Source organism: Pteropus vampyrus, unplaced genomic scaffold (assembly GCF_000151845.1).
Source record: "Pteropus vampyrus isolate Shadow unplaced genomic scaffold, Pvam_2.0 Scaffold113, whole genome shotgun sequence".
Classification (NCBI taxonomy): Eukaryota; Metazoa; Chordata; class Mammalia; order Chiroptera; family Pteropodidae; genus Pteropus; species Pteropus vampyrus.
Genome location: NW_011888894.1, coordinates 1,465,141 through 1,476,964, shown reverse-complemented (window position 1 = coordinate 1,476,964; position 11,824 = coordinate 1,465,141). Strand labels below are relative to the sequence as shown.

Genomic DNA, 11,824 nt, shown 5'->3' with positions numbered 1-11,824 from the left:
CTAGGGCCCTCATCCAAGGTGGAGCCTTTAAGAGGGTCTGAGAAGCCAGATGGCTATGGGATAAGTCTGTGGAGGAAGCCCTTTCCTAGGATATTATTCCCAGAGGCTTTCCACAGGTCTCTCTCCTTTGGTTTTAGCACTGCCCTCCTGCCTTGCCCCGAGGTCCCTGGAGCCTCAGCAGAAGAGTAGTGATCAGACTCTCAGACACTTTCCTCTCCTGACTCACTGGAAGTAGTTAGCCAAAGAGGCCTGGAGCAATGGGGGTGGGTCATCTTGCTCATCTCATCTCTGGCAGCCCCTCTCACTCTCACCCAGGCCCTTAGCAGCAACCAGTTTTCCCAGCTCAGGCTGAAGCCCAGTCACTGGGTGATGACATGCCCGCACCCTGGCACCAGGTTCTTGAAGGATGCCATGTGGAAACGAGACAAGAAGGACTTTGCTTGTGAGATGAAGAAACTGAAGAGGCTCAAGGGCCAGCTGATCCTCATGGAGCAGGACTACCTGATTGAGTATCAAGTAAGGGGCAGGGGCACCGGGCATCAGCTGCTATACAGGTATGTGAGCAGACAATGACTCACATGTGTGCTTAGAATGGTGGCTAGAAGCAGTCTCATCCAGAAAGAGCTTCCCTCTTTCCCTCCTCTGACAAATTCCACCCTTAGAAGCCACTCCCTTAGGTCAGAAGTCTGGGTTAGAAAGCAAATACAACTTAAATTATCAAGTATTTATGGAGCTCCTCCTAGAGCACTGCCTCTTTCTGGTGAGCAGAATCTTTAATGAGACCCAGGCCCTAACTGGGACACACTGGTCAAAAAGACCCATTCTTCCAACAGACACTGAGCACTCACTCTCTACTAGGCACCTGCTAGACCCTGAGGCTCCAAAGACCAATAAGAGGTGGTTCTCTCACTCAAGGAGCTTGAAGTCTAGTAGGGGAGTGGTCCAGGAGAGTGCCAAAGGAATAATGTTTAAGAAAAGTCTTTAAAAGATGGGCAGCAGTTGGCCATTTGAGGAAGTAGGAAAGGGCTGACCAGGCGGAAGGAATAGACAACCATGTGGAGAGGCAAAGAGGCACATGGAAGCACGGTATATGCTGAAAAGTACAAATTCAGTAGAACTGGGAGGTCCAATGTGAGTTGGAGATTGACAAGCTAGAGATTTGACAGAGGCCCAGATTAATGATAGATCTTGGCTGGGGAAGAAAAGTCACTAAAGGATTTTAAGCAGGTATAATTACATAGGATGCATGAACCAGAAAACCCAGCAAGAAAATGGTGGGAATCCTAAGTGTATCCATAAGTGGGGAGGGCTTTGTGGCTGGCAAAATCTAGGACTACAGCTCTGCTCCAGCAGCACCTCTTTCCAGTTTTCTCAGCCCTATTTCCTCTGTTTTCAGTCACATGTGTCCAGAGGAGGCAAAGCCCATCTGTTCCTGTGTCTCTAAACTTTCCCAGAAGCCCCTTGCAGATCACCCTTCATCTCTTACTGGCCTCAATTAGATCATATGTCCACTCTTGTTTCAATCCCTAGAGCATGGGCTGACTGACCTAGGTGTGGAGCAAGGCTGATGGAATTATTATGAGAGGCTTAGCCTAATCAGAGCCTACCTTCCCAGCTGAGACAATCTCCCAACCACCTGAGGGCTTAGCAACAGTCTAGGAAGTGAGACTGAAACAGGGGGCAGGAAGGGGGCGGCAGCTCTGTGACAAATTAAAGGTTCAGTGGTAGTGGAGGCAAGAACAGAAAGCTGGACAGAATTATCACCACCCAGCCCGGAGAGCCAGGAAACCAGGCCCGTACATGACGGCTCAAGGCCAACCATTTTCAAGAAGCCTGCCCAGATTAGCTCCACCCAGCTCCAGGCCTTCCGAACTTTTCTGCTTTCTTGGTCCAAGGTCAAGTATGCAGTTTGCACTTCTCATTTGCTTCCAACCATTTCCCACTCCCCCACGCTCCCCATTAAACCGGAGACTCTTAGGGTGGGACATGTCTCCACTATCGATATGGGTTCCCTCCTGTAAGAATCAAGGGTTTCTGTAGGGCAGGGACTGTGTCTCTCTGCTCAAGTTGAAGACCTTACCTAGGTTGGAGGCTGTAGCTCCATCAGATTGGAGGTCTCCCCTATGGGAGAGGTTCTGTCTACCCCATCAGCCCAGGGCTTCCTTGAGGCAATAGCTGTCTCCCCATCAGACTCAGGGCTCCCTTGGGGCAGGACGGTATCTGACCAATCAGACCTGAGATTCCCAAGGACTGTAGCCACTGGGCCTCCTTCCACAGAAGCACAGGGGGAACAGCCCTCTTCAACTATCTTGTGCCCTCTAATGTTGCAGAAAGAGCACCAAATTCTGAGAGAAGCTGATTTCAAGAAGTGGCTCCGTAGCAAGGTGCAGCCCCAAGGCCAATCCCTGACCTGCAATACTGAGCTAAAGCCCAGAGCCCCACCATGGGCCATCACCCTCTCCAAGACCCTCAAGCCTCCCAGGAGCTTTCACCCCTCCCCAGAGGCACTCCTGCAACAGAAACTAGAGCTCAAACTGCAGCCATTCGTGAGATTCTTACCCACCTACCAGCAGCCCACAATCAGGCGGCCAGAGTTGTGGAATCGTAGCAACAACCCTGCCACATCTCCCACTGCCCAGATCGGCTACCCACAAGGCATCCGCCTGGGCGTGCATCCAGACCCCAGCCTGGAGTACGACTTCCATGGATTCATCAAGGTTAAGTCTGATGGGCACGGTGGTGCTCGGCTGCATACGGTGGCTGGCAACCAGGTAGGGCCTGTGCCCCGGCTGCCTTTGGAGGTGATAATCCGCGAACTGTATCCTCTGGTGCGGCCCTACAGGATGAAGGTGCCTCAGGGCTTTTACTCTGTCAGCATGAGGAATGTGGCCCGGAAACGGTATCTAGGTGACCACACCTTCTGGACTGACACTCTGGCCATGAGCCTGCGTGAGACATTTGACAAAGCCTTCCTGGCAACTGTGCAAGCCCATCAAGGGCTTCCCACTCTGCCTTCTCCTTAACCACCCTCCATAAACTTATTTTGGCAGCCTCTTGATCTGAGGCAGCCCGGTGAAGGCTGAGGTGTGGCCATCCATGTTATGGACGGGGAAGAAGGGAGGAGGCTTCTGACTCCCAAGCTCGAGGATCAGAGCCCAAAAGCCCAGGTCCCAGGTCTCCCTTCTCTCCACAAAGAAACCTCTGGGATCGTCCAAGAGATTCAAGTTAGGGCAGGAGCCCAAGGCTTAGAGTGGGGGGTCAGTCTCTATCCTAGGCCCTAGCATTGTAAAAGTAACATACTGGTGTTTCGTCTGCTGCCCCCTACCTCCCAAACAGCCTACCAGGGACAAGGCTTCCAGGATGGGGGGGACCACTTGGAAATTCTGCCTCTTGTTCAGATTAAGTCCTTCTGCTATAGTTTCTAAATCTCATGCTTCATCTCCAGATCCAGAATGGTATAGAAGACAGCTAATGTGTCACCTGCCATGGGATTCCCTGCCACTGTGGGCTGCCACTAGGGTTTCTGCAGGTCAGGGAGGCACAGGTAGCTTATCTGGGGGAAGGGAGGGAGGACCTATTGCTTCAGTTTGGGACTATGAAAGTACTTGTCTTTCCTCCAGGAAGCTAGCGTGCACCCTCCCCACCGCCCGCCCGCCCCCCCAGCTACCCCCTGTACACATCACTACAAAGGGTTCATTAAACAAACATTTATTGAGTGCTTTCTTTGTGCCAGGCACCAAGCCAGGCGCTGTTGATACAAAAATTGAAGGACAGTCCCTGCCCTCAATGAGCTTACAGTCTGGTGAGGAGATAGACCAGTACACAGGCAAGTGAGCCCAGAGTGATCTGTGCGGTGTGCTGGGGTAGGCTGGGGAGGGGACATCCAAAGCTCCTAGGATGAAGTGAAATCTAAGTTGAGAATTGACAGAGAAGATACCCAGTGAAAAGAACAAAGGAGAATCAAAGCAGCATCTCTGGATACAGGAGGCTAGGACCCAGAGTGCAAGGTGGCAAGTGATGAGGCCAGAGAGGCAAGCAGGAAGCAGCATACCACAAGTCTCACAGCCATGCTAAGGGGTCCAGATTTATCCTGAAGGCAGTGGGAAGCCATGGAAGGTTGTAGGTCAGGGAAGGACTTGATCAACTGTGCATTTTAGAAAGACAACTCTGGATGCAGGACAGAGAAACAGGAGGAGGCTGTCACAATAATCCAGGTGAAAGTCGATGACAGTGGGAGTAGTTCTAATAAGAGATGTTAAGAAGGCAAACGACAGTTTTTAGAACTTGGATGTGGGAGGGGCAGAAAGAGAAAGCAGGGGACAGAAAGCAGGTTTCTGGTCTGGCTCCTGAGTGATCTTGGGGCCACAGCAGGTAAAAAGAGGCAGGTTTGCAGAGGCCAGCAACAAGTGCCATCTGGGCCATGAGAGGTGTCTGTGCACCTACAGGCATCGGAACTGTGGTTCAGAAGCCCAGGAGGGATGTTGGCGCTGGAGGTCAACTCTTAGTTTCTTGGCAAAGAGTCAAAGCCATCGGCATTAATGAGCTCCTCCAGGGAGCCCATGACAGAATCCTGAGAAACCCCACGGTGCATGGGGTGAGTGGAGAAGCCTGCACAGGACACGGGAAGGAGAGGCCACAGAGGTAGGAAGAGAATCAGCTGCAGAAGTGCCAGGGAGGTGCGATTCAAGAAGCTGGGGGTGATCAGCCCTGTCAGATGCTGCAGAAACCCAGTAAAATATCAAAAGGGTCTGCTGGATTTAACATTAGAAGGCCACTGGCAACCCCCAGGGAAAGCACTGGCAGTTGAGCAAATGAAAGGGGTGAAGCCTCGTCATTGGAAACAGCAGTGGAGCAGAGCCAGCTGCTGGCACAGCAGTGAAGATGATGTTGGCCTCCAGTGTCCTCTACCTTGTTCTCCTTTGTCTGCACAGGATAAAAGGGCCTGGCAATCTCATTTCCATTGAGAGAAGACCAAAATGTGCTGCTCCTCCCAAGGAAAAGGAAATGCTAAAGCTAAGGAAATGAAGGAATGTGGTGGGACTTGAGGCAAGATGTGGAAGAAAGGTTTTCAAGCACAAGGGTCTTCTCAGGGTCTTCAAGGTACCATGTGTGTGCAGTCCATCTCTGCACGTGCCAGCCTCACTTTGAGGTATAAGATATGGCTAGCAATGGCTCTCATGGGGACTTCATTCCAAATATGTACTGTTGAGTACTTGCAAGGCACTGTAGTTGGAGTGCAAGGTCAACAAATGCTGGTCTGTGCCTAGGACCTGGCCTGCCTTCTTAGAAGTCTGAGGTCATCTCCCCAGGAGCCAAGTACACAGAAGAGAAGGCCCAGCCTCGTGTGCTTAGAATGACAAACAGCTTCTCCCATCAGTCCCATTTCTTAAAAAATAGGCTGTAGCCCCCTGAGCCTGACCTAGAATTCAGCCAGAAACCACTCCTTTCCCCCCAGGGGAAGACTTATAGATTATTGTAGATGTTGCTCTGCAAATCTAAACCTCTCAGCCCCCAGCTTGATAATCATGAAGTCTTGGGGAAAGAAGAGATGGAAGAAAGGGAGGGGCATGAGAAAGGTTGCCTTCACCCACCACTCTCTATCCCCTGACCAGGCTCAGCTCCTCTTCTCTGCCCCATTCCCACTAAGGGCCACAAGAACAGTCCCTTCAGAAAGGCAAGACCCAATCCCAGAAAAGAAACCCATGGAGCAGAAAAGCCCATCCAGTCTAGGGCAGAAGGTCAGCAGAAAGGAAGATGAACTTTCAGGGTATTAAGGCAAACAGTGCCACCTAGAATCTTTATTCAAACAGGAATCAGACTTGGACAGAAATCACAGTTCAATAGCAAAAACTATTTCTCTTGGAAGTGCCAAGCCATGGCCCCGCCCCATGGCCATCTGCCCAAATAACTTATCACTGTCTGCTCTCCAGCTTCACGGCCTCTGCCCTGCCTGCCCCAGCTGAGCCAGCACCTCCTGACCCAGCATGGAAGGGGGTGGGGAGGACCACAGAGAGCTCAGCTTCCACACAACCAGGTGGACCACAGCCTCCTGGCCAAGCAGGCTCTGCCGCCTTCAGTGCCCTCTAAGGTCACAGCCTCTAGCAGTATCAGATCTGAGCCACCCGAGGAGGGTGGGGATGGGAGCTTCAAGGAGAGTTGAAGGAAGTCAGGCCAGGGCTGGGGGAAGGTGCCTTCCAGGCTCATGTTCCCACCTAGTACAGAGGCCCAGGGGCCTGGCTCTCCTGATCTTGCCCCGGCATCCCCTACCCAAGGGGATCAGTATATCTTCTGACGACTGGGTAGAATGGCCTCTTTGATGAAGGAGAAGACAACCAGGATCCCTAAGCGTTTGCCCCGCTTGCCTTTGGTGAAGTAATTGGAGACCACGTCATCTGTGGAGACACAGGCAGGGAGATGAGCGTGTGTGCGTGTCTGAATGTTGCATAGCTCTCCCCACCTGGAGCCCAAGTGTCTCCATCATGGGGCTGGGCTCCGACTCCCCCAGCCAACTCAGGCCTTGCTGGCGTCCTCCCACTGTGACCCCTCACAAACCCATTCTTACCTCCTGGCTGCATGGTAGAAGGCAGGACGTTCTCCCCAGCCGACAGTGACACAAAGAATGCAAATGGGATTATCCACAGACAGAAAGTGAAATAGGCCAGGACCTGGCAACAAGAAACACTGAGAAGAGGGTGCCCCTGGAGATGCCAAGGGTGGGCTGAGCGTGGTCACCATGTATCTTAGGTGGTCAAGAATGCACAAAAGACCCCACACCTGATCTCTGAGGGGGGCCTGGGAAGCAGAGACAGGACATCTTGGACATGGAGATAGTACAGTGGGGAGAGGTAGAGGGTGAAGATGGCCTAGTGTGGCCACAGTCCCCAAATCTTGGTCACTAGAACAAGCAATTCCTCTGAAGGAGGCAGATGGAGGGCAAAACCATGACTGACCCACACTACCCAAAGTAGTGACCTCGTTCTTCCCCAGGGGTCCAGACTGGAGTGGCAGGGTGTGGAGAAATCCTGAGAGGAGGTCTTGGTGGGCCAGTGAGAGGAGCCAGGGTTCAGGGCTGCAGCCTAGCCCTGAGAAGTCTGCATCAGGCAAGACTACCCGACTGCCCCTTCCTGTCCTTGGGGTATTAGGCTGGGATCCTGGGAGACCCAAAGGACTTACTGGCGAAGAGCAGTGATCTCCCCACCTCGGCAGAAGGGGGTTCCCTGCTCCTCATCCACACTGCTTTCTAAAATCACCTAAGTTTTTAAAAATGTGTTATCCCTAAATGGATGATTTCAAATCATAGCCAAGTTCACAAAGCAAATCATGCAAATCCCCTATACTCCCCTCCATCCCTGTTCATAGTTTGATATACTAAACACTTCTTACCTCTGAGAAAGGATAATATTCTTCTGCAAAAAACTGAAATGCTAGGTAATGATTCACCACCACTAGTCCTGTTGAGGGAAGGAAGAGTCAGTTAATTTGGAGGGAATAACGTAAAGCCAGACTTTAAATCTTTAAAAGGCCCCTGGGAGTTGGGAGCCCTGAGCTTTAGTCCTGACTTGACAGCCAACTCAGTATGGCTTCTGGGCCAAGTACACGACTCTCCAGGACTCAGTTTCCATCTGCTAAAATGGGAGAGTTAGCCCCCACCTGTCAACTGCAGAGGGCATTCATGAGTAAAAATAGAAGGCAGGTAAGCTCTTTGAGTGATAAGAGACTTCAGTGTTCCATATTCCAAAGTACCATGACGACCTGGTTTTTAGTGGATGTGAGTGCTATAGAGAGCTCGCCCACAGGGGAAGTCGCAGGTGTGTAGGACACGTACTCACAGGAGATTCTACTCCAAAATGGGCAGCAGGGAGATGACCAACTCAAAAAAAGAGGCTCTCATTCCTCAATAATAAAAGGGCACAGTTGGCTAGACACTTTGGGGGTATAGTTTTAGGGTTCCTCAAAATTCTGGGAGAGGGGGGTCCTTCCTCATCCCGCTGCAGAGCAGAGCCCACTGCTCTGAACTGGTACGTTCCGGATCCCCCCACATCTCCTTACTGTGCAGCTAAAGTTATGGGAGAGAGCGAGCGAGAGATCCTGGGACAGGCTGCTCAGAGACGGGTACTCAACCCTGTTCAATCCCATGGTGAAGTGAGGGCAGGCACCAGAACAAAGCGTTCCCCAAAACTGGACACCCCTTACATATACCTCATAGCCACTACATCTCTTTTTTCCTATATCTCTTGCCCCTCCCATGCCTAGCCACGCTGTAGCACTAGGGGATACTGGGAGATAGGATGGTGCCTGATACCCACAAAATCTTTCAGAAAAACTCTCTCAAGCATCTAAAGGGCAGGTTGGAAGAGCCCGCTGCTAGTGGGGTGGGGAGGGGGCGGTGGAGGGCCCTAGAAAGATGCAGAAGGGGCCTGGTCTCCAGGGAAGGGCTCCCACACCAAACCCCACTGAACAAATTCTTTGGTGAAATCACACCAAGGCACACAGAGAAGAGGCCAGTCCTAGCTTTAACACTGTGCCCTCCTCGTGGATAATAGTCTTCCCAAGTTCTCCCTTAGAAATATAAAAGTAGCTCTAAAATACCTCAATTCCATGTGATATCCTAACCAAAAGCTAGGATGATCAGTAACAATTAATAGGAGAAAAGGCAATCCTGGTAACCAAATACCTTCCAGAACTTTTTCCACGAACACCTATAAATATACATATAAGTACCTTCTATATGCCAACTGAGTCTCCCAAACATTGTCTTTGAACAGATGGAGAACCTAAGGCACAGAAAGGGGAAAGGACTCCCCAGGGTCAGAGAGTGGTGGCAGGGCAAAGGCAGGAAGGCCAGGGTGCTCCAAACATGCTCGTCGAGCCATAAAGAGCAATCTGCAAGGGGTCCACAGACCCATGAGACTCCTGTCTTAATCATGGCATTGGGCCAGAAGACTAGACGGGGAGCTGCCTGCCTGCCTGCCAGGGAAGGGCTTTGGGCTTTTCCTGGCCAAGTGGTACCTTAGGGGCTCTAACTACTCAGCAAGCCCACCTCTTCTCTCTTCCCAATCCCTTTTTCACACTTACCTCCCTGGGAAAGCCCTCTCTATCTGAGTATCTCACTCCCACCAAATTCAGTCATTTGAGCCAAGTAGGCTCCTCATGTGTGAGAACCCCATCTTCCCAATCAGCCTGGACTCCTGAAGGACTCAGTGTTTTGTTTTTCTCAGTCTGCCCCCAGCCTGAGCTGGGCATATCCAACCATCTCAGCTGCCTCCTCAACTCTGCCCGCTCTCACCGCATGACAGGATGAAGTTAGGCGAAGTCAGCATGATGAAGGGGAAGGTCTGGAGGAGGCCAAAGTAGACGAGGTTGGTGAAGAGGCCCACGCCAATCATGCAGGTGGGGAAGCGCTCAAAAACGTAGAGACCAATCAGCACAGCTGTGGAGAACTGAAACAACCAGAGGCACACAGTGCAGGAAGCCTCTTCCAGGCAGCCTTCCTGTACTCATTAACCCCCAGCCCACTCGGGGCAACACTAGGTTCATGCTTCAATCTTTCCTCACTTTACTCACAGGTCTGATCTTCTCAACTAGTCTCTCAGCTACCAAAGGGTAGTACCTTTAAACGTCATTCTCATAGTTTTTGACAGCAACACACAGTAAGCAAAAGTTTACATACATTGTGACCCCAACACATACATACAAATATATGACCAAAGTTCAATTTTCAATTCTAGTCTTTTATATTCCGTCTTTTTATGCTGATCATTTCCTACTGAACTGACTATATACCCCAATAATGAATCATACCTGCAGTGTGAAAACGCTGTTCTGAAGGACTTATAGTTGTCAGTGCTTAACAAATGGGAGTTAGTTGAATGAAGGTCTAATTCCTGTACCAACACCCACAAGCTGGACCTCTGAACCTAGAGTTGAGAGCTATGGTCTTGTCTCCACCCCTGACTCCCTATCCCAAGTCAAACCCAGAGTGGAAGTGGCTGCTGACACCCAGGGACCTGAAAGGCATTGGACTCCTCTTGTCCAAATGTGCTCCCACCGCCACCCCCAGCCTTTCCTGCAGTTGGCAGAAATCTATCCACCAGAAGCCACTCCTGTGGCTTTGACATCAATGGCAAAGATTGTGTCTTCAGAAAAAGAAGCCTTCCATGAGACCTGGGGAGGGCATGGTCTGGGCCGGAGAAGGTGTCTCTCTCTTTGGATGAGTTACTTGATCCAATGAGAAAGGGGACAATTAACAAAACTGTCCTTAAGTTTCCTCTCAGTTCTAAATGCTGTGAGCAGAGTGAGGGGCTAGAGACAGTGGAAGACGGCCAAGCAAAGGCAAAGCAATGGTCTCATCGACAAAGAATGTGCACTGAGCTGTTGCCTTAAGGAACTGAGAATGGGGTCTGCAGTGAAGCGATGCCGCTTGGAGAAGGAAGCAAAGAAAGACTGGGGCCCAGAAGAGCAGACCCAGAGGACAAGGTGCAGGGCAGGGAGGTAGGAGTGGTACCCTCAGGAAACAGCAGGGGCAGAAGTCTCATCGTCCATGCCACGCTTTCTCTACTTCCTTTTGAGGCAGGGCGAAAGAGTGAGGGAGAGCCCTGGGGACAGCCACCACTTACCCAGATCATGTATTTTATGATCCTGCTGGTGGCTACTGTGTATTCTTCTATCAGTTCTGCCAGATAATAGAGTCCAGCCGCTAAAGGGACAGAAAGAGGGGCAAGTAGAGAGAACATTAGCCAAGGCCACTCCTACCATCATGGTCATCCTTTTCTCTACAGCTGGGGTCCCATCACCAGTGCCTCATGGACTCCAGAAGGCAAGGAACAAACGGAACGACCTATGTGTAGCTTCTCAATTCAGAAGAAGTAAAACTTTATCAGGGCACCTAAGGAGAGACTTCATAAAAGTGTAAACCTGTATCTGTCGCCTCAGCATAGTGCTAACCTCTGGCTCATAAAGAGGAATTTCATCCAGTCATTGATAAATATCTTGTCCACTTAGCGTGGGCCAGGTGCTTGGCTAAGTGCTGAGACAATGTAACAGAAGACAAACAAGGTCCCTCCCCTGACCCAGCTGGGGAAGGGGGGAGGTGGGAGGAGCATAAGATAATACCAGTGTTAACTGCTATTTTAGGGAAAGTAGGGGCATTGCTGAACCATCAAACCCCACAAGAAGGGCTTCCTGGAGGTGAGATCTCAGCTCAGATCAACAGTACGAAGTAGCCAGAAGGGGTAAGCATATCAAAGTCGGAGTAAGAAGTACGAAGGGCCGGAGGCGAAAGGGCGGCGGGAGATATCCGGGAAAAGTTCGGAGCTGTCGGCCCCGAAGGTGGGCGCGGCAGCGGTTAGCGGTGCGCCGGCGCGGGGCACTTGAGAGCCTCTCCCGGGAACTGCTGGGGCGGACTTTGTGACAACTGGAAGGACCCGCGGTCAGGTTGGGCTGCTGGGTTCAGAAGGTAGGGCAGGACCAGGTGGGATAGGAGGGGAGGGGATGCGAAAGCCGGGAGCGCAGGGCAGGAATCTCCGGGTCGCTGTGGCACCCTCGTGGTGCGAACCCAAGCGATGCCGGGTGGGAGCCCGCTCAGACCGGGGTCGCGCACTCTCACCGACGGCCAGCGTGATGAAGGACACCTGGATGAAGAGCGACAGCCAGCTCAGCACGTACATGAACCACATGGCGCCCCTGTCCCGCCCGGCCCCCGACCGCCGGGACGGGCCTGCGCGATCGGGCTCCGGTGACACGGAGCCACCGCCACCGCTGCCGCGTCCCCGCCCAGCGGACGGCCGGACGACCGTGCGCCGCCGCTGAGAGAATCCCGGCCCCA

At 51.9% G+C, this 11,824-nt stretch overlaps 2 protein-coding genes across 2 annotated transcripts in view; one reads left to right on the top strand and one right to left on the bottom strand.

Moving 5' to 3' along the window:
• The window catches only part of ANKRD53 (ankyrin repeat domain 53), a 6,348-nt gene extending 3,325 nt beyond the window's left edge, over positions 1–3,023 (top strand). The window contains exons 6-7 of the mRNA XM_011365613.1: positions 396–516; positions 2,331–3,023. Coding sequence (XP_011363915.1) covers positions 396–516; positions 2,331–3,023 — 814 coding nt within the window. The remainder of the gene's footprint in view (positions 1–395; positions 517–2,330) is intronic.
• Positions 3,024–5,760: 2,737 nt separating this feature from the next.
• On the bottom strand, positions 5,761–11,805 carry TEX261 (testis expressed 261). The gene is made up of 6 exons (XM_011365556.2): positions 11,606–11,805; positions 10,617–10,696; positions 9,287–9,440; positions 7,384–7,451; positions 6,563–6,665; positions 5,761–6,392 (listed from the first exon to the last, which is right to left on the bottom strand). Exons 1-6 carry the CDS (start codon positions 11,673–11,675, stop codon positions 6,277–6,279), a joined length of 591 nt encoding a protein of 196 aa, XP_011363858.1. The 5' UTR covers positions 11,676–11,805; the 3' UTR covers positions 5,761–6,276.
• Positions 11,806–11,824: the final 19 nt, after the last annotated feature.

What these genes read in the sequence shown, in the direction of transcription:
- TEX261 (XM_011365556.2), bottom strand. Translation starts at nt 11,675, where the DNA reads ATGTGGTTCATGTACGTGCTGAGCTGGCTGTCGCTCTTCATCCAGGTG. An exon ending in TAACTTCATCCTGTCATGCG is followed by an intron (nt 7,452 to 9,286) that starts GTGAGAGCGGGC and finishes TTCCCTCAACAG; the next exon opens with GACTAGTGGTGGTGAATCAT. An exon ending in AATATTATCCTTTCTCAGAG is followed by an intron (nt 6,666 to 7,383) that starts GTAAGAAGTGTT and finishes TCTTGTTGCCAG; the next exon opens with GTCCTGGCCTATTTCACTTT.